The sequence below is a fragment of the Electrona antarctica genome (assembly GCF_951216825.1).
Source record: "Electrona antarctica genome assembly, chromosome: 20".
In the NCBI taxonomy this organism is placed as follows: Eukaryota; Metazoa; Chordata; class Actinopteri; order Myctophiformes; family Myctophidae; genus Electrona; species Electrona antarctica.
Window position 1 is genome coordinate 10,739,732 of NC_136801.1, and position 26,110 is coordinate 10,765,841.

The following is a 26,110-nucleotide window of genomic DNA, read 5'->3' on the forward strand; positions in this document are numbered from 1 at the left end:
TTCAATAGCTAAAGTGTAACATAATGCATTAAAACACCAAAAGGGGTTCCCGCCCAAAATGGGTTAACCATTATTTTATACGGCTTGTATATCAGGTATTTTTTTGAAAAATCGTGAAAAAGTTGTGCAAATCTTTGAATATATATTTTGGAAAGCGAACATCTTTAACTCAAATTTTTGTTTCCGGGGTCCATGGAAGAAAATATATTGAGATGGGGGTCCGCAGCCAAAAGCATATAATTTTGGCGGACCTTGACAAGGACCGCTCGTATAGAAACATTATATGTTTTTTCAGAAAAACAAAAGGCTTTTGTAGATCCGGCCTTAGGTCTTAATGGGTTAAAACAGCCAGATTGGCCTTCGTTGCACTGTTGAAAATGTTTAAAGGCGCCAACTTTTAGTTTTTTCTTCCCTCGTCAGTGTCTGGGTTTAAAGGGACATTTCACCGCTTCACCGTCACAGTCCTAAACATCATTAATAAGATCTGGTTGCAAAAGGGGTGAAGTGGCCCTTTAACACGGCAGTGTCTGATGGAGATTTCTGGGTAGATTCTCAATGAAGGAGGCCAATGCAGAATTGATAGACAACACAAATGTGCGCATGCACACGCACACGCACACACACACACACACACACACACACACACACACACACACACGAAACATGCACACACTACTAGTGTCGGAAGAGCATAGCTTACTACTGTATGTCCTGTAGTGAGACAAATGTCACTGTAATATATACTCCTTTGAGGGAACCATAATTGTTGCAAGTTCATGTTTAAATGACAAAATGAGATGTTATGTCCATGAAAATGTATTCCTCTCATCTGCCGTTTTTTCCAAAGTGAAAAAAAAAGAAAGAAAAAATAGGGAAAAATATGTTTTGAAGTAGAGTCCACAACCATGGCCGTTGCAAGATCAATTTATACAACTCGTATCTGTTATTTATTTATATCAGGATTGTGTCTATTTTACCCTCTCTGGTAGGAATGGTCAGCCCAGATTCCTTTGAAGTCACCTCTGAAATTGTGTGTGCTCTTCACTCGGAGGAGCTGAATTTCCTCACGGTTACGCATGGTATTTGTTATTAGACGCCGTGCGCCTCTGCAGTCAGGCTTTGTTAGATTAAAGGAAAGCAAATGCACTGTTATTGTCTGATAACCATGCATGTAACGTCAGGGATGTGGAAATACATATTCATCCGGGGGGAAGAACAAAAGTGTTCGACACAAACAAATCTAAAATGACCAATCCCTCTTCCGTTTTGATGAAAGGTTTAAGATGTATAATCTCATTGAGGATGTGGTGTAAACACGGCGTTTGTACCGCGTGGTATAGCACTGTCTGTGATCCTTCTGTTGTAATTACTCCTTGCTTCAGAATCATACATGATGTCAAGTTTAAAGGAGAACACACTTACCGTAGTGCAGCAATTAGACTGCTGAATAAAAACTAAGCCTGCATGTGGCCACAGCACAGACTGAACTGAACTGTATATTTCTAATGCACAGGGTGAACTGATATTTATAATGCACTGTTTCATGCACTTTATTTTATCTACTGCTTCTATCTACACACACATACATTAATGTGCAGCGAGCGAGCATGTGCACAACACACACACACACACTCGCACGCAAGCACGCACGCACACCACTTAGAATGAAGTGACACCTTTTATTGTCAAATCACAAAAGGTCACCTGTCTCACTGTTTGGGTGAATTATGTGAGCAAACTCAGTAATGTGTTTAATTATATGTGAAATCTAAAACACTCACATACATAAAGCTTCTGGTAGTCCACTGCAAGATGACAGCTCTAGATTGTTGTGATGTCAAATATATATATATATCAGTAATATGTGTTATCTACAGTATGTGCATTTATATGGCACCTTTATCCAAGGTGCTTTACATAGATGTGTGCATTACACCCATTCACACAGATTAATACACTGATGACAGAGGAAACCATGCAAGGCACCAACTTGCACATCGGGAGCAATTAGGGGTTCAGTGTCTTGCTCTCAAGGACACTTCGACACTATCTCTGGGGGAGCCCGGGTTCGAGCTGGCAACCTTGCGGTTCCCATCCAGCCACTCTACCCCTGAGCCACCGCCACCCCGGTCATGGTAGCTTTTCAATGCAACACATTACACTCACTTAGTTCTACTCTCACATTCAGTATGGTATACCAATTAGTGGCCAACAGGGCATCCAGTGTGGTTAAGAGGTTTGATATTCTTTAGTGTCCCTTCCCACGCGGGAAGGGACACTACACCTACCCCCACATTCAGTATCACATTCTGGTGCCTACACTCACACATTCATCATGGTGCAGGATATTGGGAAGAAAGCCTACAAATCCGGTTGTAAAGGGTTCATCGCCACGTATGTCCTTTTCCAGAGATGAGTTCTGCCTGTGCCTCTCTGCAGTCGGTACTTTGATTAGCAAAAACAAAATCACACGCTATTTTTATTCCATCCAAAAGGTGGTAGCAATTGTGTACAGTCTCTCCTACTTGACACATGTTTGTTATATAGTTTTATGCACTAATGTTTATTTCACCAGCATCCACTTCCATTATGGGGTGCGGGGAGAAATCTAATGAGAATCCGTTAGGGTTCTACAGTCCCAAGGTAATGTGTTTTGCAGCAACAGCGATAAGTACAAAGACGCGCACACACACACACACACACACACACACACACACACACACACACACACACACACACACACACACACACACACACACACACACACACACACACACACACACACACACACACACACACACACACACACACACACACACAAGCATATACAACGAACAAGGAAATTGCATGCATAAAATCTGCTAATATCGATGATGTGTTAGCATGGACAGGACACACGCACACACAAACATTAGCACACATACGTACAGTATTTCACATTTTGTGCACACACAAAAGCACGCATACACACCCATAGGCTACACACACACACACACAAGAGAGAGTGGAGAGAGTCGCTGTCTGCCATGTATGATTTACAAATGGTAGCAGAATAATCGGTTGACATGCAGCTCAGGGATTACTATGGATAATGACTGCCTCTTCACATAAGCAGTTTGCCAGAGTTATCTCAAACATGAGGCCACTGTCAAAATGTCAATGAATCTCAATTTAACCACCAACTTAACCACATGGGGACCATCTACCGCAGACAGGCATATTGCACAATTGCTTTATAAAGTACACATTATAATTTCTTTACATTATTTTACATTGTAATTGAAAATAGAGGGAAGCGGGAAAAAATAGGGCTGTGAATCTTCTAGTTTCGATTCAAAACGATTCTCAATTCAAAGATCACACTCGTGTGAAGTGAGGTGCGCGCCCAGATTTTTGGGGGCATGTTGATGTTCTCATGTCCGTGAAAAATGAAAAACAAAATAGTTTTATTGCGAGATGTATTTATATCAGCCTAAACAAACATTAAAGTCCATATCATTGGCTGGCACGATAATTGGCTGGCATCGTAATTTACCCTAAATAAAAATTAAAGTCCAATAGTCCATAGACTTTGGCAGGGATGGGAAATGTATAATTAGGCTCTAAACTATGATGTAATTTCGGAAAGCCATGCATTTATATACTGTATTTATATGTATACAGTATATATATATATATATATATATATATATATATATTCCCCACACTTCTACTTTATTCCACCCACCAGTACCAGTGAGTGTGGTGTTTGTCTGGCCTTGGAGACATGGAGCCTTCGCTCCATGTCTGGTGCCTGTCTCCAGCTTTGGGGTGACTCACTGACCCTCCCTGCACTGGTGGTAGATAATGAGGAGAATATGTAGGATTTCACAGACTTACAGCATTGTTGTGCCTGTTCTTGATGATAATGATGCCAGCCAACTGATGTACGCAGACTGAGCAAATGTACTGGATGAAAGAGTCAGTCAAAGTTATACTGTATTCTGTTGCTGTCACACATTTCTCATTATACCATCAGTAAAACATGACTTTACTTATTACTCCCTAAGAAATGTAATTTTGTATACATCTCATTACAGTACTTTTTTCGCATAACCATAATTGATTGTGATAAGCAGACAGGAGATCAGCCGGAGAAATCGGAGAGGCAGGGGCGGTATTGCAGTCGCTATACCGCACTGCACGAAAAGAGAGTTGAGCCAGAAGGCAAAGCTCTGTTTACCGAGCAATCTTCGTTCCTACTCTCACCTACTGTATATGGTCATGAAGTGTGGGTCATGACCGAAAGAATAAGGTCGCGAATACAAGCGGCCGAAATGAGTTTTCTTCGACGGGTGGCTGCACTGGCTGGCATCTCCCTTAGAGAAGTTCAGTCACACGAGAGAGACTCGGAGTAGAACCGCTGCTCCTTCGCCTGGAAAGGAGCCAGCTTAGGTGGTTCGGGCATCTGGTTAAGATGCCTCTCGGGCGGTGGTGGAGCTGTTGCCCCCGCGACCTGACTACGGATAAACGGTTGAAGATGGATGGATGGATGGATGGAATCAGACAGGAAAAATGGAACAACTATTTTCTTGTTCTGGCTGCGAAGCAGCCTTGTTCCTAACTTCCTATAGAACTTTGTTAGGGGACAATAAGGACAATATAATGGAGGAAAACAAGGTCATTGAAGACTTTCCAGCTTCTCCAACTACGTATTGGCAACAAAATCTGTGTGAGTTTGACAGCTGACTGATGGCTGTGTCACGAAGACCTTTAAAAAAAATGTATTGTACTTTTCCATTCACGGCTCACAATGTTTTGAGTTACTTTTGTCATGATCGCCCCTTTGGTCCAACAATAGTTGATTTTAGCAAGATGCTACTGACAGCAGTCATAGATAGACTAGTCTCGCATAGCCAGACAACTATTCCAGAATCTCCGAATGCTATATAGAGTCTGGAACTACACCTAAACTAAATTTACTCATGATAGAACTTCCGTTGCTCCAGACTGTATGACGGAAGCATTTGGAAACCAGAGGCAACAATGTGGCAACGCAAGACTATAGACAGACAGACAGACAGACAGACAGACAGACAGAGACAGACAGACAGACAGACAGACAGACAGACAGACAGACAGACAGACAGACAGACAGACAGACAGACAGAGCCAATCAACGCATTTCTGTTATCACGCAACTATGAAAACTATCATCGCTGAATACCAGAAATAATAATTGTTTGACAAGCGGACGATGTGGGTCTATAAATATGACAATATCATTCATTGGGTTGGATGATGGCAGAACCCATCCATCCGCGCATCTCTATCGCAGAGAAGGAACCCTATTGATTGTCATGACCCCATGACCATTCTCCTAGCACCACCCTTAGGCCTAGATGTCCGCTTGCACACAACATGTCTCCAAATCGAATGGACAGATTACCATGAAACTTGGTGAGCGAATGTATGCACCCGTGAGGATGAAACCTAATCATGTGAGTGACCCCATAACCTTTAACATACCTTATAATCTACAACGTAATAGGGAGATTGAAGGATGAACCTTACTGATTTTGGTATATATATATTTGGTGTATATATATACAGTATACACACACAGTGCGCACACACTCCTTTTTATTTTTTAGCTCCACCAGTGAGAGAACATCGCTCTAAGGATGACAACATCTGTCATTCCAAACCACTTTGGTCCAGGTGGGTGTAAAGAGCTGTGCGACCTCTAGGGCACGCTATTGGGGCTTTTAATAAACTCTTCTTTTTATTCCTTTCGCCTCACATCCCTCTCTCCCCTCACATCCCTCTCTCCCCTCACATCCCTCTCTCCCCTCACATCTCTCTCTCCCCTCACATCCCTCTCTCCCCTCACATCTCTCTCTCCCCTCACATCCCTCTCTCCCCTCACATCCCTCTCCCCTCACATCCCTCTCTCCCCTCACATCCCTCTCTCCCCTCACATCCCTCTCTCCCCTCACACCCCTCTCTCCCCTCACATCCCTCTCTCCCCTCACATCCCTCTCCCCTCACATCCCTCTCTCCCCCTCACATCCCTCTCCCCCCTCACATCCCTCTCTCCCCTCACATCCCTCTCTCCCCTCACATCCCTCTCTCCCCTCACATCCCTCTCTCCCCTCACATCCCTCTCTCCCCACTCCTATCTGCTGTACTCTCTTCCCTCTAATCTACAGCCATTCTCCTTTCACCTTGAAGAGTCTTTCACAACTTCCCCGGTGTGTTGAATTACTGTGAGTGGACTTACATGCACCTTTCGGGGTTTTAACAGCAGTTTCAATCCCCACAGTGAGGGTAATAACAGCAAAACACAAAATACTTATGTATTTACAGTTGTGGTGAGCCGTGTTTGTCTGTCCGTCTGTCTGTTTGTGGTGTGTGCGGGCAGATATGTCCATATACAGTATGGACTGTTGCAGCTATCGTAAATGTCCTGAAAATGTGCCGTTTTGGACAGATACAAGGTTTCAGCAAGAGCAACAATTTACAGTTTAGAGTACTGTCTGTATCATGGTAAATAATCGCTATACTTTGATTTGTTTTCGCCTAGTATCATCAATCTAATTCAACACGCTTACAGTATTGTGGGTCTTGGTCAATTTTTGTGTGCAGTAGATATACAGAAGATATACAGAGCCAGTAAAGAGTATTTATTATTATTATTATTGTTACTGTTATTATTATTATTATTATTACTACTACACTAATAAACTATAAACAAATGCATTTGAAGCACCCGTGACCCGGCTCATCAACATACTCTCCACAGCTAAAATGTTCATGTCTCCCGCAACTCCTCCATTACTGAGCAACAAACTAGTGACAAATCAACATAATCTGATAAAAAAAGATGTCCCGCATGCTGCTAATATGGACTCTGCGTGAGGGATTCCCAGTTATTGCACCTATTCAACTATAAATAGTGTGCGTACACCACTGTGGTTTCTCCAAACACCGCCTGGCACAGATTTTTCGCCCCATGAGGTAGAAGACAGATTCTCTTCTTCTTCCATCCTTCCGTTCCTCTCTCCAATCCCTCCCACGATTCACAACGGCTCCTGCGGAGAGGCTATGATTGCAGCTAATTATCTACAAATAGGCACAATATGACAAACGCAGGCCCGCACCACCGGTGACAGCTAAGTGCAGGAATCAGTATGAGAGGGAACAAGCGGAGCGGACAAGAGGCACGATGGAAGGCTGGACTAAAACAAAAAAGTCAAGAGTCACCATATAAACACGAAGGAACGAAGATGGGGCAACAAATCGTAGATAATGGAGACAAACGTTATACAGAGACAGTGGCATAAGACGAGAGGACTGTGTGCGATGTTTAAAAAAGATGTACTGTAGTAGCGGGGGGGAGGCAGATGGGCGAAGAAAGACCCCAACACCAAATGAGGTAGACAACACAGAGAGGAGACAACACACAGGAAGGGAGAGGGGAGGTGCGTGCGTGCGTGCGTGCGTGCGTGCGTGCGCACGGTTGGAGGAGGAGATGGGGGGGGTCGGGGGTGTCTGGTTCATACTGTGTGCGACGATTGTTGCCAATGGCAACTGTCTTGCGATGCGTGGGCCGCATCCATTTAGCTCCCGGCAAGCCTCATGATCAGGGGCGGCTCACCGGGGTCTAAGGCTGCCTGTCTCATTTCCATAGAGAAACTAATTTACCAGGCGAGCAAGGAGGACTCTGACGCATCAATGGCCGCTTGATTAGATCCTCACCTCTGATACATATGAATATTTATCAGGGCTGCGCGAACACACATCTCAGTCTGCTCCTTTTATCTGGATCGTCACAAGTGTCCTCATGCGCTCCTCTTAATTTTTTCCTGATGAATATGTCATTGGTGCATTAGGTGCTTGCTGCCAAGTGCACGGCACTCCACATAATCCTGTTTTTGTTCCTCTCTGCCACGGTCGCGACATACTTTAGGTTAGAAAAAAAGAAAAGAAAATGCACAGGGCTTTATTTATTTAGCTTGTTGTGTTTCGTCTCGCCATGGCGACAGCAGCTTTTAAAAGGCATGAAGGAAATGAATACAAGGGTATGGTAAATGAGACAGATGGACACTTCTGTCTCATCTCTGCCAGGCCACTCAAAGTGTGTTCCTCGGAGCACAGATCTCTGCCAGGCCACTCTTTTGGAAGCCAATCATAGCCAATCGAAATAGTAGCCATAAAACATTGAGTTTTAGAGCTATGCAACATTTAATTCCAGTTTACTTTAGAGTCATGCATTCAGTTTAAACGTTGCAAGACTACCAGGTGGAGGCTGGGGTGGTGGAGGCAAGCTTTGCCAGCAGCAGCAGCCGATCGAAGCAATTGAAGCGGAGATCTAGGGTGCTTTCGGAAATGCGCACCGGGAATGTGGTCAGTTTGTTGAGTGTGGTGGGCGGTGACGTCACAGTGTGCCTTATTTACGAACGACCACAGCTGTGACGCATTCCCACCGCCGCCACCGGACAACCCCAGCTTCAGGGTAGGGTCGCTCAGTGCGGGCACTCGGCACACCCGGTGCACAGCGCACTGGATTTTCGAACGACAACGCACCGAGTGGACTGAATAAACGAACAACAAGAGAGCACACCAGTGCGTTCAGGGCGCATTTCCGAACGCACCCCTAGTGTAGGAGAGAGCTGTATTTAAACGGACCGCCTTGTTTAGGGAATGAGGTGTGATTGGTGTGTAGGAAAGCGTGGCTGATTGAAAGCAATCAGCAGACTGACAGCTGATTACAGCTGAGCTTTTTGCGACTCCCGTGCCCTGCATAAACTAACGCTATGCTCCATTTATAGTGCAACCACAAGGCTGATTCATTCATTCATTCATTCATTCATTCATTCATTCATTCATGCATGCATTCATTCATTCATTCATTCATTCAAGTTTTATTTATTCTCGAAATCAAACTCATTTTCAGTGTCGTCGAGTAATACATCACAATACATCAGAAGATCAGGAAAAGAAAAACAAAAGGTATTTGTAAACATAGGTTTACAAATAAAAAGCCAAGACAAATTTCAAAACGATCTAAAAACAGCTACATATTGTCACCAAGGGTTTAAAACGACTCTAGGGCACTAATGTGGTCAATTTTAATGTCGTTTGCAGGTCATTCCATGTATTAGGGCCACAGAAGCTAAAGGCAGATCTACCAAGTTAGTTCAGAGTTAACTTTTGGTACCTTGAATTTGGGGAAATTACTTGACCGGGTGTGGTAGGGTTCAGAGTCCCATTTCAGGAAAGATGAGATGTATTTAGGACAATCTCCAAGTATGGCTTTATACAAGAACAGGTGCCAACATTTGTGGTGGAGGCTTCTTTTTTGGCCATAGTGTGCGTACAAAGTTTCATGCCAGTGTCCGAGATTAGCTGCTCACAGACAGACAAACCCACAGATTCAAAAACATATGAACCCCCCCCTCCCCACACACACACACACACACACACTCCAGAAGCCTTCTCAACCTTCTAAATCACACACACACACAGACACACACACACACACACACACACACACACACACACACACACACACACACACACACACACACACACACACACACACACACACACACATGCACACATGCACACATGCACACCAACAGTAGCCTTCTTGTGGAAGATTTTTTCCAAGGGGCGGTTACAAACAGATTCTAACGTCACAACAAAAAATCACACCCCTGTGAACTGAGTGGTGTAATATAGCCTGTCTGACGTAATGAAATCATGTCTGACGTAATGAAATCACACCCGGGTGAACAGGGTGAACATAGCGAATACTGGACAACTCACCCCGGTGCTTGCCCATTTTTCCTCCCGGAATTTTCCCCAGTGAGGGGGATAACTTTGTAATATGCTATTGGCTGTTTGTATTCTTTTTGGAAAAATATAAAAAGATACTCCTGTGGAAAGGCTATATTATTTTACTTATATTGACCCTATAAACAATTTAGTATTATTTAGTATGTAAGGTTTTTCTCACTCAAATGGTACCTGGTCAGATAATCCCCACATAGCCTACAACAACTTCTGTGAACAGACTTCACTGTAGTAGCTTTTCATGAATATATTTTGTACTTAGGCTGTCTGCTGTCGTGAAAGTTTATAGTTAGAGAAATTCAAAGTCCAGCCGTCTGCTGTCCAGCCTCTCCCACCCCTCACTGGGGAAAATTCCGGGAGGAAAACAGAAAAGGGGTGAGTTGTCTTGTTACCAACATAGCAACCATGCTAATTTTTTCTGCACAGACTAACAAAGCCAGTTGTAGGAGTGGTTTAAACCACTCAAAAAGTCTCACTTTGAATAGTGGGCTCTGATTTGTCACCCACAACTCTGGGGTGAGCGAAATGTAATTCAAACTGAGGAATGCCAGAATGTCCAGGGCTATTCTTTCCCCCTGTGGCCGATTCGTCTGGTTTCCAGGCTACACCAACACATTTTGTACTCAAAATTATAATAACGATAATAATAATATAGTCATTGAGCAGTACTTACATCACTAACACCTGCCTCCAGGATCTTCAGGCCCGTCTCCTTCTCCAGCTGTTGCTTCTGCTGGTCTGCACAGGAGACAAGAGCAGATACGTGTGTGAGTGTGAGAGAGAGACACACACACAGACAGAGAGAGAGAGACAGACAGACATACAGACAGACAGACAGACATAGGCATTGAGAGGGCAGTGGATGACACAGTAGCAGTATCTTCCAGTTCCTGAGGAACTGTACTGAAAACATAGCAGCAGCATAGGTCACGGGTGATGCAATCTGCAGTATGTAACAGTCCCGTCACACTGGGTACAAAATGACCTGCCCGCTCAGGCTAGAAGTGAATGAAGGTTCGGGGATGGGGTGGGGGCGGGGCCTTCGGTAGGACGGACAAAGCACAACGTGATTCGACTCGGCTCATATTATGTGACACAATATTGGCTTGAGCGTGAAGACATTTTACCCTACGTTGTGAGGTCTGCGGTCGAGGCAATATAATAATGAATTGCATTTTTATAGCGCTTTTCCAAGTGCTCAAAGCGCTTTACAATGGTTCATTCATTCATACATTGGGAGGTGAAGCGGCGAACAGTCGACGCCAGTGTCCTCACTTCCCACATTCACACACCAATGGTGGCGAGCTCACACCGACCGACTCATTGGAGGCAATGTAGGGTTCAGTGTCTTGCCCAAGGACACTTCGACATGTGGACAGGAGGAGGCGGGAGGACCCAGGGATCATTGGACGACCTGCTCTACCTCCTGAGCCACAGCCGCCCTGAATGAAAACCAAATGGGAAAAAACCAACAACATCCACTCAGCATGCGATAACCGAACAGTCTAGACCAGAGCTTTGAGTCCACGCTGTGAGAGGCTGGACTACTGACAGGGCTGTTTGGGGAGATGGGGGGTGAGTCTGCCAGAAAACAGACAGGGTGCTCATGAATTCACAGAACACAATTAATTTCAGAGCAACTCGTTCTCGCTGCACTCATTGTAAAATTCTACGTGTGCAACTTTGAGTGTAACTCAGAGAGTGTATAAAGTTAAAGTCTTACTATTTGTCACATACATTATTGCTGTATATGCAAGATTTGTTCTCCGCATTTGACATATCTCTTGGAGCGGTGAGCTGCAGCAGCTCGGGAATCATTTAGAGTTGATTTACCCCTCTAATCCAACCCATTGATGCTGAGTGCCAAGCAGGGAGGCATTGGGTCCCATTTTTACAGTCTTTGCTATGACAAACCCCGACCTCCCAGTTTCAGGGCGGACACTCTATAACCACTATAATGACCCTTATGACACTTAAACATGTCAATTTGGTTCCATTTTGTCCACTCTTGGAGTTAAATTGACACATTTACTGCGCATCAGACCCACAAACCAGAGTTTGATCGTCATATGAAAATCTAATCAAATACGCTATTCCCAAAGCTTTGTTTAGCGGGGCTCATTCGCATGCAAATTAAAGTAAAGTGCGGCGACATTAAATAAACCGTCACCCAAGATCACACACTTTGTCGTGTCGTCTTTGTTTCCTTTTTCCAGCTTCCCCTCACTTTGATGGAAACATCTACATTGGAAAACAAAATCAAAGGTGTCTTAATAGATTATGCCAAATTATGGCGAGTGAAAGGGTAGCGAAAAAAGAGGCATAATTTTAATTGAGTTTGTTAGCATGTGAATGCGATCGGTAATGGGGAAAAGAAAAAAGGGAGCGAGCAAGAGCAGGGACGGCGAGAGCGAGAGAAGGTCCTTTAAATCCCATTTCCCCAGATGAAGGTTATGCAAATGACCCTGAAGAGCTGAACCCTACCTCACTCTCCAAATTCGGCGAGGGCCTGTTTAATTAGTATTTTAATCTATCCCAATGATTCCACTCAGTCCACAATGTATGCAGCATTCCATCTAATTAAGCACGCTACTTTTAGGATAATCATTAGAAGAGCTACTTCCACATATCTCCCTCTGTCTGTCTGTCTCTATGTCTGTCTCTATGTCTGTCTGTCTGTCTGTCTGTCTGTCTGTCTGTGTCTCTCTCTCTGTGTCTCTCTCTCTGTGTCTCTCTCTCTGTGTCTCTCTCTCTCTCTCTCTCTCTCTCTCTCTCTCTCTCTCTCCCTCTCTCCCTCTCTCCCTCTCTCTCTCCCTCTCTCTCTCTCACTCTCCCTCTCTCAGTTACTCGGTATCCTTGCAAACCTTGATCCTCTATCCTCTCATCTGCAGCCATCAACATGGCAGAGAAAGAGACGAATGTATTTTTTTTCATATGCAGTATCAGTGACAGCTAGGACTTTAAGGACGGGTACAAATGAGGGGAGAAAAAGGCCAAGGGACGGGAGCAAGATGAGCAGGTACTGCAGGAAAATGGAAATTCATTAAAAGTCTCAACTTCCACGGCGACAACACTCAGTGCCTCTCAAACTATATTGCATGTCAAGGACCCTGGCCCCATTCTAAAATATTTGATGCTTAGGGGCCCCCATATGAGAATATCTGTCAAGATAGATGAAACTACGTGCTTAGAACGGAACATCGCTTTCAGATTGGGTATTCTCGAATTGCTGGAAAATAAAATAGGGATCAACTGTTTAAACCTCATATTGCTGGGAAGTTGTGGCCCCACTTTAACACCCAGTGACCTGCTGGAGCGTGAGGGGATCTGACCTCAGAAGCAAACCTATAGAGGGTATGCACATGCATAAAGTGAGTCACAAATCGACTGGCAGAGTGAGTTTAACGTTGTTTAATGCAATCAAGATAGGACATTTTCTGTTTGGATGTAGGGCCTAACCTCAAGGCCAGAAATCAGTTTTTTGCCACTCAGTAGGCGTTCCCACATAACTTCTGGGTATGATGACGTCACACACACACATACCCTCTAGTACCGAAGTCCTGACGTCACTCTGACTAATCTTAGATTGCGTAAATTTGGAACTGTGTTCCAAAAATATACAAACCACCCGTCGATTGAGGTGTGTGACTGTGTTGTTTATGATATCGTCTAGCCTATCAAATCAAAATAGTAGCAAAGGAGATGACGTCGTTGTCAATGTGGCTAACCCGGTTGCTAACCAAACAAACACAGTCAACGAGCGCTACTAGCATGTAAACAAACACAGTAAAATATGTCGGTGGTGGTGTTTCTGTAAAGAAACTATCATCGTGCGATTTAATAGCCAGAAGTTACCACAGTGGGGGGAAGCCATGTTTGTTGTTTGACGTCATCGAGTTGAAACGACGCTGATGGAACTATCAGCTGCTGCTTCAGATTTTCGACCCAAACCAACACCGCCCAACAGAACGAGTCACCAGACCTGAATCACCAGAACATGTTTTTGAGGGGCGCTAGCCCCTACAGCTTTTGTCCACACACGTCTCAAGATTTGTCATTGACAATGAAAGGGGAATTCATGTCAAATGTCTGCTAAATCTTGTCCCCACACGTCTCAAGATTTGCCATTGACAATGAAGGGAGAAATTAGGTCAAAATTCTGCTAAATATGACGTAAATTAAACATCAAAAAATAAAACGCCATTGACATTGAAGGGAAAATGTACATATCTAAACGAGCAAATCAGCTAACCAATCACAGGCATTCTGATTGGCCAGTATGAGATGATGCATGATGATAATTAGAGCACCCCAAGATAACGACTGTGTTTGAAATGAATAAATACATAAATAGAAACATGTCTTATTTGGATAAATTAGTACTTTCTTATCGCCAGTTGATTCTTCAAACCCATATGAGTGAATTTAGTTTATTTCTAAATCCAATACAAAAAATAACGACCCAGGGGGATAGCGCCCTCTAGTCGGTGCTCTACAGTATAGCATTGTTACATCCAAATGAGAGGGAGGCTGTCATTTGGCTCGACTCCAAACCACTAGAGTCATTTAGTCACAGTATTGGCCCTTCACAAAGTACCTGTTTGGTCCTTGTGATATTTCGGGCGGGGCGGAGGAGTGGGGCTAATGAGCGAAGTAATTAGACCCAGCTGGGTGAGGGTGGGGAGAGCTACTAAAGCTTCTAAAAGGTCACACTATGTTTTTGGTCTTAATGAGGACCCCTCCAGGGGCCGCGCCGCGTCACCAGTCAAATCAAGGATTCAACAGACAACTCGCATGCAGACTCGGGGCAGACACGCACGTCGCATATATGCACGCACATACGCACGGACTCACGCACACAGTAATTTGGGCTGTAGTTTGCATTTTGACTGACAACCTGACATTAGCCGGCTTGCAGTGAAACCAAAGGAGCCTGAAGGTCAGTATTTACTTGTGAATCAAGGCTGAGGAGGACTCTCCAATCAACCTGAGGGAATGGAGAGGCTTACAGCAGCCACTTTAAATGTAAATACACTGTACTTGGACGGCTCATTAGCTGGCAGGCGGATGGATCTGGAGAAGCAGCGAGAGAATACAACCATTGGATTGCTTGTCCTGTCACCGCGACTGCACAGATAAAGCCCAGAGTCTGATCGAACCTTTACATTAACATCCCAGAGGCGTTCTGCCTGCCCTCTCTCTCTCTCTCTCGCTCTCTCTCTCGCTCTCTCTCTCTCTCTCTCTCTCTCTCTCTCTCTCTCTCTCTCTCTCTCTCTCTCTCTCTCTCTCTCTCTCTGTGTGAATCTCATTCACTCACACATTTTTTTTTTAGAAAGCTTTAAAATTGTAACCAAGTACTTGACAGACTGTGTAACAGGAATGTCAGATCTAATTTGGGAATGATTTCTCCAACCTTATTATTAGGGATTGTCTGATTCCATCTAGCCTCATCTCTGACATCCAGACTTGATGTCATTTTGAACCCTATGACACTGAATGTGGATGATACTGTATGTATGTCTATGGAAATTGTGTTCAATGGGCCTCATGCGCCAATAAGTTCCTAACTTTTCCTCTTACATTTCTTCCTACGTGAATTCCTAAGAGAAGGCATGGGGAGAGAGTATGGCCCTCATTTATCAAAGCGGCGTACGCCAAAATATGGGTGCACGCCGGAATTCCCGCAATTTCCGGCATTTATCATTTCCGCAAAACCTTGAACTTGAACGTGAGCCAGGACAAAAATCACGTTAGGTCGGGAGCTGTCGTAGGCTTTGTCCTCAGCAGTTTTTCTGTCGTACACAAGCGGAGCAGCATTGTCTGAACTGCTGACATGCTGTCAGCGGAGCAGCATTGTCTGAACTGCTGACATGCTGTCACAGGCATCTAAACATATGTTTTCACTCCTAAAAGGTATAAAACTAATACATGTGAAAAAATATATTTTGTAAAGGCATGTCATATGAAATTTGTAGGATATTTCCAAGTGTGCAAGCAATTAAATCGCGCAATTAAAAACAATGTTGCAAGTTAGATGCTTATTGCTTAAGCCATTTAAACAGTGTTTTGCATGAGCGCATACCGGTAGCCCCCCCCCCCTCCTGGAATAGTTAACTTCCATGACATGGATCGAGAGGCATTTGCAGTGCTGCAGCTATAGTCAAGTCTACCAACCAATGGGTAGGCTATAGTGCAATCTACAGCCATGTCTTTCTCGAGTTACATCTCGTCGTTTTAAGGATAAACCCGACGTGTCGCTCGAATGCCAAATGTGCCGTGCCGCCGTGCGAGCGCAAGTGCAGGGGACCGCATCGGAGATAGATAGGCTAACCCAGCCAGGCTGCCAGCCCACCAGTACCAGTGCCACATGAGGCTGGTTTAGGCTGCACATTCATATTGACAGTTGACAGCCCAGTCACTGCAGCGACTAGCGAGGTAATCTAAATAGATTGTCATAAACGTGCATGGTCACGGTGTCATGAACGGACCACAGTGATAGAGACAGACAGACAGGACAGGAGAGGAGGAGATGTTGCAAAACAGCAGCATGTGTGTGTGCGCCTATATTTGTTATTTAATTCATGGTTGACATGCAGGTTCAGGTTTTCGTTCTCTAATATACTGTTGTAGGCTATATTAAATGAATAAGTACTTTAATAATTTAATATAGGCTACAACTAACAACACACAGCAGGCGCGTAGTGTGGATGAAATGATTGACTGGGCAAATTAGCATGGAGGGGGTGGGGGGGAGGGGGGTTTGCGCATCCCCGACCGATAGGTGTGAAGTGTGAACGGTTTGTGGGACCATTTAAAACAAAGGCAGCTTGCATGCTGTGGTTTACTAACCAGAAATTTGCATGCACAAGGCTCGAAGTTAAACTGGGCCAGCTCTAAACTGACTGGGCCACGGTGTATGAGAGCTGAGAGGCGGGGGGGGGGGGTGAGGCGGGCAGCAAGGCAAGCAGGGGAAACTTTTTTATTGGCTTTTTTTTTTGCTTCATCGTGTAACCATGGTATTCATGAGTTGTTTGGTCGTATTGCAGTTGTGCATGTCGCAAAAACGAGGGCGAGGCTTGATTTCATAGGGCGTGCCAGATTGATTTCAGCCGTCACATTTATCACTGCTAGGAATGAAATTAAGGAAGGATCAGCTGTTTGCGATCACTTTATAAATGCCGTGGCGATGTGGGTGTACTACAAAACCGACGCTCGAATTTGGGGAGATTTTACACTCAATTGATAAATGAGGGCATATTATGTTTTGCACTCCGTCTGTCCGTGTTTTGTGTGTTTGTTTGTGTGTGTGTCCGTCCGTCCGTGTTTCCGTCCGCCTGTGGCCAGATAATCTCCGACACCACGGTCGACATATGTAAAACACATTTTCTAATATTACTCCTTCAGATTTTATCCAAATTTCATGCAAATCGGTACACATGCTTTCCATAGTCATGTGACCAAGACGGATTTGTTTGATTTCTCATAATCCATCCTGATTGGCTACGATTGGCTTCAAAAAATTTCAGGAGTAGCTCGCCTTGTACCCGTTTTGTGCAAATCGCCACAACTCCTCAACGCAGCGTCCGATTGCGTTGAAACTGTGCATGAATATTCCCACTGGGCTGAGGAAGAAATGCTACTTGACAGTTTTCAAATCAGCGTCATGGTGGCGCTACAACAGGCCAAGTCACGTCACACACACACACACACACACACACACACACACACACACACACACACACACACACACACACACACACACACACACACACACACACACACACACACACACACACACACACACACGCGCGGTTTTATCCGGCATTTAAATTGTTCTTCAGCATATGTGCTCAATGAGCAGTGAGCACTGTGTCGAGTGTCTGGTATACACGGTAATTTGATTAAACCATTCAGGCCTGACGTCGAAATTTTTAAAAAAAAGTTTTCTAAATCATGACAATTTTCGGAAAGATTTGAGGCACATTTTAACGATTTTTCAAAAATAGCAGACCTACAAGTTCATAGCGCGCCACTCGGTGGCGCGCTATGAGCTTGTAGATCTGCTATTTTTCAATAGCTAAATTATAACATAATGTTTAAAACGCTAACGCTAACGTGACATGGATGCGTTCCAGGTATCAATGGATTAAACTGCTGCATTTCACTGCCATATGTTGCAAACCACAGCAATCCTACAGTCGCTCATCATACATTCTAATAGCAATGGAGACAGAAGTCATCAGTGCTTAGATTCATGAATATATATTCGTTTTTCTGATATACGGCTATATGGCTGTTATTGTTAGCGCCAATACAAATTCAATATTGGGGAAACAAATCACTCGCTGGTGCAAGTTATTTTGCATTTGGGCGCCGGGCACACAGCAGCAGCAGAACAACCTGAATGCCGCCACCCCCCCCAAACACCCGCCCACCATCCCCCACCATTGATGCTGATCGTGATTGCAACTGCATGTGTCGTTGCGTCTCATACCGGGTTGACAAAATGCACATCTCGCCACCAGCCACTGATTGATCTCTTAATATTGAATAGCATCCGCAACCATTCTGATCCATCTATCTACCTATACCTATACGTATCTCCCCCCCTCCCCCCCCCTCTCTTTTCTCCTGTTCTCGTTCCCTCGTTCCTTCCCTCCCTCGTTCCCTCCCTCCCTCGTTCCCTCCCTCCCTCCCGTGCTCCTCAGGTCGCCTGCTCGCCGCAGCCATCTCCCCATCCGTCACTCCGACCGAAACAAAATGAAACTGTTTATTGCGGAGGAGGGCTCACGCTCACGCCTCTCCTCAAGCCGTTAGCCTTATCAGCAGGCAATCGCTTCAATATTAAAGCTGCCATTCCACTCATAACCCCCCCCCTCTCTACTTTCTCCTGCACATATGACGGCTGTCTGTCCATATCACAGAGAGGGAGGGAGAAGAAGAGAGAAAGAGACAGAGACAGATAGAGAGAGCTATTCATTTGATCCTTGGGACTCTCATACTATGAGAATGAGATGTATCGTTTTTCAGTCAAAATCGTGGGCGGGGAATTCATGAAAGAGAAAGAAGACTATAACAATAATGCTATTCCTCCTTGTCTCACTAGGATTCTACCATCCAATCATCATATCAGAGCAGTGGCATATTCATTACACACTGTCGCTGTTGGGTGGAAAGTCTGGAAACCTTGTATTGCATATTAATACCTTTATTATATATTTTGTCAGTGTCACGCACATTTTTTTTTACAAAAAAATAAAAGTAGCAGCTCGACAAGCTCACAACGGGTCACATCTTGTGGCTATTTTCACTATTCTTGAAAATGTTTCCTTTTTTTTTTGCCTATAACGTACCCAAAATAGAGACGCGGGGGTGAAAGCGGTTATACGTCTGTCTGTGTATTATTTAAGTATTTAACTAATGAAAAGTATTAACAATAGCTTGTAACTAAATAATAACTACAATGTTTTGAAACTTGTGTTTTTAATGGAAGACACAAAAAAGGGGATATTTATTTCGACCAACACACAGACACAGACACAGACACACACACACACACACACACACACACACACACACACACACACACACACACACACACACACACACACACACACACACACACACACACACACACACACACACACACAGTACAGTACCACACACTTCAGACAGGTCTGATTTTTCTCATTTCCTGAATAGTAAAAGGTTGTGAACATACAAGCTTTCTACCTGACAGAGACGATATGAAATACACCCTCTGACCCCTTTATCTTTCTCGCTTGATATTCAGCATGGTGCTACTTGTCAAAATGTAAATCAGTTCTTAGATACACGCTGTCACTTTTATATGACTAGTTTGTCCCACACGCCTTTCATCTTTGAGTTTCCATTGAGCTTATTATGGATCTCATGTAATACTAGAAAGAGACATTCTCCCCAAATACATAATAGCAGGTGGGCTACTGTTTATTACAGAATGACTTTTAAATGAGATCTATAGCGCTTTGTAGTGTGGATGAAATTAAAGATTTTAGATTCACGTGCACCTTTACCAGTATACGTTATAGCACAGTAGCCTATAGCACATGCGAACGCATGCACGCACGCACGCACGCACGCACGCACGCACGCACGCACGCACGCACGCACGCACGCACGCACGCACGCACGCACACACGTGCAAAACGCCAATGCAAGCAGCCATTCTTTCCCCAGACAATCTGAGAAAGCCGTACTCTCCCTGGTCTCCCTGTAGGTTCTGTTGGTTGCATTTCAATAGCTATTCTGCTGCTCTGCTTTTTATAAATCAAGACACCAAATCAAAGCGCCTCGAACCTCTGAGTAAACCTACAAATGAAAGAGCGAGAGAGACGCATGGCGGGGGAACCAAGGAACAGGGAAAATAAAAGACTGCATTGGAAGGAATGCAGGAAGAAAAAAACGCTTTACCTGTACCTTTTAATACACCCAGTGCTTCTGTACCAGGACATTATTATAACCATTTTCAACCTACAGTATGGCGTATTTTGGGCATGCCATTATAGCTGAACATTATAACACTGCAAAATAGCAGATCTAAAAGCTCACAATGTGTCATTTTTGCGACATGTTGTGACACTATAAGCCGTACGTTGCCGTACAAAGTAGGCTATATAGGGCTTAAGTGGTTAAACACTAACGTCCAACCAAACACAAGCAACACCCTCACCCATGTCGTCAAATCAAAGTACACCTACAGGTGACTGATAGTGAAAGAAACCACTTTCAGGATGCAGTAGTAAACATAGTGAATATATGTCAGCTCTGACAAGTGGCGCTAACTATCCTGACCACTTAAAACACTACTCCAAGGCCTTCAACCATCTCCATGTCTTTATCGACAGCAGTGCTGATCAATACAATCGTGCTGCGGCCATCTCTGAAGCAGCAAATCGAAACAGACAAAGATGTTGTTTGGTGGTGGTGACATATTGAGAGTTGAGACAGACATCAAAAGCAACAGCCCCAGTCTCCCGTCTGCCACTATACGGGTTATAGGGTTTGAGAACTCAAGAAGAACTGCTCGAGGGGGCACGGTGGCACAGTCGGTATAGCGCTCTCGCCCCACAGCCCTGGGTTCGATTCCCGCTGGGGGCGTGTTCTCTCCTCCGCGTCATCAGCGCCCATACCCTGGGTGGGGTTGACGAAAGGGGCTTTCTGTGTGGAGTTTGCACGTTCTCCCCGTTCCCCCCAGGGTAGGTGCCCTCATAAAAACATGCAGCAATCCTGGTCTCTAAACTGCCTCCCCCTGGCCAGCCGGGGAACCTGATGGAGGGGAAAGGAACAGGTTTGGAATAACATGTTCCTTCCACACGCTATGTCCAACTGGGAAAACTCCGCCCTGTCAGGTGAACTCTCCCCAGGTTGGCAGAGGAAGTGCAGCGCCCAGGATTACATTAGGTAATTGACACTGGGTGAAAAAATGGGTTGCAAAAACAACAAAAATAAAGAACTGCTCAAGAACTAAGCCTTTATAATGAGAATTATAATGAGAATCAGATGGCAAAAGCGTTTAAGCCCCACATTCAGAATGGGACAGAAACATTGCGATTGTATTAATCCAAACATTCGACCATGTATTCCTTTAACCGTCTGCCTGCCGCCATTCATTAATCCCTCGATTGCGTATTGCCAAGGTTTTATCGCGCGTAACACTTACTTTGAAGATCCAAATATCCGTAATCGCATTGTTCCTGTGAAAAGCTGCTGTGTGTGGTATCATGACCGGTTGTTGTTGTCTCGCTCGGCGGTGGAAAAAGCTGACCGCGAGTATCACAGCGCCTGCTACAGGCCGTTGAAAACGCTTGTCTGGGACAAAGCGTCCTCTGCAATGTCGCTTCTGTGAGATAAAGCCGTCTGAAACCAGAGCCGGCAATGTAAGTGGATGCGCGCGCATTTTCAAAATGGCCGCGCCCATTGTGTCAGAAGCATAACAAAGCTAACTGACGGTAGATTTCGATACGATCGTATTAAAACATGCATTAATTAATACATCGCTGTTAAAACGGCTTTTCCGTTTGTGGCAGGCCACAAGATTCTACGTTTTAAAATTCCTATGTTCCCGGCAGGCCTCGTGTTAAGAGTAGATATAGTTTGTGTGTTTGTGTTTGTGCGATAGCAGCGGCTGCACTCGCCATAAGTCACACCAAGGACAGCTTGGGCTAAATGCCACTGCTATACCTCCAGCCTGGGTGACATCATGACAAGTATGGTGTTTCGAATCAGCAGCGCCAATCACACTCTGAGTCACATGCTGCCCCCATGCTGTGAATAGCAGGGGGTCTTGGGCTGGTTATTTATTTATTTATTTTCCTCTGATCGATTATGTCCTGTGGATAAACCCTCACTCCGGGGCTGCAAAGCAAACCCACTATGGCGAAGACTAATTCGACATGATGCAGAGTGCAGCTATATATACCGGCCCGTGACTGCATGGATATAAACCTTAAGAAAGATATCGCACCGCTGAAATAAATCACCCGTGGTCTGAATGCACTTAACCAATATGATCCTGCAAGAATAATAGAATATCCTGAGAAAATCGAAGAATATTCTGACGGTATATAAGCTTACATAAGGCGTTATGAGTCTGACCTTGCAGGTCAGCCATTTTCACTATTTGACCTACAGTACAACAGAAAGTATCGTCTCTGGGTACCTCATATGTCCAAAACGCAAAAGTAGCAGATCGACAAGCTCGAAATACGCCTCGGTAGATCTGCTACTTTTTTTCTTTTTTTTTTGTAATGTTTTTTTTGTGTGGCTTTCGCCTTTATTTTATATTTTTTATGGAGGGTCAGAGAGTAAGCTGACAGGAAATGGGGAGAGAGATGGGGGGGTGACATGCAGTAAAGGCTGTCGGGATCGGGAGTCGAACCCGCGGCACACTGCCAGACTGGATTACCAGCCAAGGTGCCTGGACCACTGAGCTACGGCCCAGGCCAGATCTGCTACTTTTGACGATACTTTTGTGAAGCTGTAGTATGACGAAGTAGGTCATTAATTTACAAAGAAACAACAAACAAAAACAACAAACAAAAAGTGAAAATATGGAGGTTTCTGCCCGAAAGCAAACCATATATATATGTGGGATTTAAGAGCTTGAAAGGCACCAAAAACACATTTCCCGGTTTGTGACTTTCCTGTTTTCCCCCCATATTGGAGGATAAAAACAGGGCTTAAGGGCAAGACAGTGGAAGGATTGGCTGGGAGGTGAAGGCTTGTTTCTGAGTCCTGCAACGGCGGCACGTTGCTGTGGATCAGCATCAGTGGTGGAAACTAAAGTAACATGTACATTTACTCAAGTACTGAACACATTCCCTGACATTGGATGTCATTTAAAATCCAACACTTAACCCATTTTGACCTGAGATCAGATTCTAAAAATGTTGATGTTTTCTGAAAAAGCTATGTTTGTATGTTTTTCAAAAATAGCAGACCTACAAGCTCGTAGCGCGCCACTCGGTGGCGCGCTATGAGCTTGTAGATCTTCTATTTTTCAATAGCTAAAGCATAACATAATGCTAACACCAAAAGGGGTTCCCGCCCAAAATGGGTTAAACGCCATTGTTATTTAAGGTAATGAACTGGAAGTGAATATGTTAACATCATTGTATTATTTATATGCATTTATCTCTGATTCTTTGCCCAGATTGCGTAGAACTAGAGCGTTGATGATCACGGTTACAATTCTGTTCTTCTTTTGGGCGAATTAACTATCGCGGGACACTTTGCCGGTTTCGAAAACTTGTGAAATGGGACATCCTGCATAATGAGTACTTATTTTTTTGGTACTTTGAGTACATTTTGATGATAATACTTTTGTACTATTACTTAAGTAAATTTTGAATTCCAGACTTTATATAGTAACAGAGTATTTCTACATTGCAGTATTGATACTTTTACCTAAGTAAGAAAATGTGAGTACTTCTTCCACCACTGATCATCATGCACAGTGCGTCGTCTGTCCTCTGGTGTCCAACACAGTATGAGACTCCTTCCTTCTGCAGTGCAAACACAACCCGTATATGAGTGACACCTTTATAATTATACCTCCCTTATTAAGAGGCCTTTTGTCAAAAATGGCTGAATATAATGCACCGTGGATGGGTTCTGTTCTCACCCATCAGGCACCCTGCAAATGCATGTTGAGTATGCACTCACACTGAACAACCACTGCTCCCCCCCCCCACACACACACACACACACACACACACACACACACAGAAGCGCACACGCACACATGCACACACGCACGTCGCACGCACAGAGTACTATCTCTTTCCCTGGCTCCTGGTTGATTAATAGATTGTGGCTGGCCTGACACTCTGTGTAGAATAGGCATTTTCCCTTTGATAGGTGCTGACACCAATTCTTCACGGACTGCAGGAGATGGGGAGGGGGGGGGGGGGTTGGGGGGTGGTTCGGAGTTTGGGGGGCTCTGGCAGAAGCGGCAGCGGCAAATGACTTGGACGGCAGGCACGTCCAGATGTGGAAGGAGCCCCACGGATGTCGCTCCCATCTTCAGAGATGACAGTCTGCAGATGTGTGACAACGCGTGACGTAAATCATGCTTGACGACCGCTCAGAGAGAAGGCGTTGTGAGTCTGCAGATTAGACTGGCTGACGAGATAAACAATGCACAGCTGAAAGCCGCTACGGTGATTCTCGAAAGTCTCTATTGTAGTGTTTTTGTTTGTTTGTTTTGGCCTGACCTTTTGCGACGACGCAGGCTCCGGCTCCTGACAGCTTCGGCACTACAGTACATCGGCTCCGTGTTGGTTTATTCCATGAAAAACATTTAAAAGAGTTCACACAGGGAACCCACCCACGAGGTGGGGAAAAGTGCAGTCAAATCCTCTCAATTTCACTCACTGCGAGTATAAAAACGGACTCAAAATGGAGGTCCATTTTTACGCTGGTTACGCAACTGTGCTTTAAATAAGCTTCATTCTAGGTTATCGAAAAAGAGCAACAGAAAAGAGAAGACAATGTCAGTTATACGCGTATCGTATGCGTAACCACATATTCTCCTAATTTGCATATTATCAAGACTTTTTTTTTTTAAAGATATTGGGTATTATTGGCACATTCTGACTTCGGATCCCAACTTATATATTAAAGATCGTTCCCTTTTCCCCCCATGTAGACATTAGAGATCATTTGGCTCGTGCTGATTTTAAGCATGTTAAAGAGCCAGACACATTACATTCTCTACGACTACATTAAAATGATCGTTGCGATCACTGTGCACAGCAGTGCAACAACCTCCAACACCATCACATACAGGGAGAAATGTGCTTCTTCTGTCCCTATGTGTCCTTCTGCAGACAGACAGACACTGTAGAAAACAACGGCCCCATTATAACACTATCCCTAACCTTTACACTAACCTAAACGGTGGGAATAATGGGATGTCAAAATTATGAGCGGACCCGGCTGTAATGCATGAAATGTCTCTTCCCCGATGTTGCTCTTAGTTGTTTTTTATTCTGCCCTCCCAGGCACCATACACAAAACTCCTGCCTGTCCAAGGATGAGTACCTTTTCTACTTTATTACTGTGTGTATGTGCGTGCGTGCGTGCGTGCGTGCGTGCGTGCGTGCGTGCGTGCGTGCGTGCGTGCGTGCGTGCGTGCGTGCGTGCGTGCGTGCGTGCGTGCGTGCGTGCGGAGATGGGGGGGTCCTTGAACGAGATGTTCCTATAAAATGTATTCTACATTGAGCAAGTCAAGACAGTGTGTGGCGTTTAGCATTCTTTGATTTGTACGATTTGTACTGCTGAACACTTGTAGGATTTTACTGTATACATTTTGTTGTACATGGTTTTGTACATGTGGTTTTGTACATGTGCTGCCCTCCAATTCCCGGTTCAGAAGACACAAGACAAGACAAGACATGAAACTATGTGAACTTAGATCAGAAGCCACCACACAGACAGAGGTCTCTCCTTGGATGAGGTTTATAAAACACAAACAATTACGAGCATTGCCTCCTGAATATAGGCCGCTTCATTTCCTTTGGCTCAACGCGTATCATACCAGATGACAACATCTGGTGCTGCGCCGCCATCCGAAGGGAGCCTACAGCCTACAGCTTACCGGAGGAAGGGATGGTGAACACACACACAGTCGCACACGCACACAGTCGCACACGCACACAGTCGCACACGCACACGCACACACACACACACACACACACACACACACACACACACACACACACACACA

At 44.6% G+C, this 26,110-nt stretch overlaps 1 protein-coding gene across 1 annotated transcript in view; it reads right to left on the minus strand.

Annotated features, from left to right (window-relative positions):
* The window catches only part of ptprn2 (protein tyrosine phosphatase receptor type N2), a gene marked incomplete at its 3' end in the record, with an annotated part of 208,250 nt that overhangs the window by 57,026 nt on the left and 125,114 nt on the right, over positions 1 to 26,110 (minus strand). Inside the window, exon 12 of the mRNA XM_079489306.1 lies at positions 10,514 to 10,578. Coding sequence (XP_079345432.1) covers positions 10,514 to 10,578 — 65 coding nt within the window. The remainder of the gene's footprint in view (positions 1 to 10,513; positions 10,579 to 26,110) is intronic.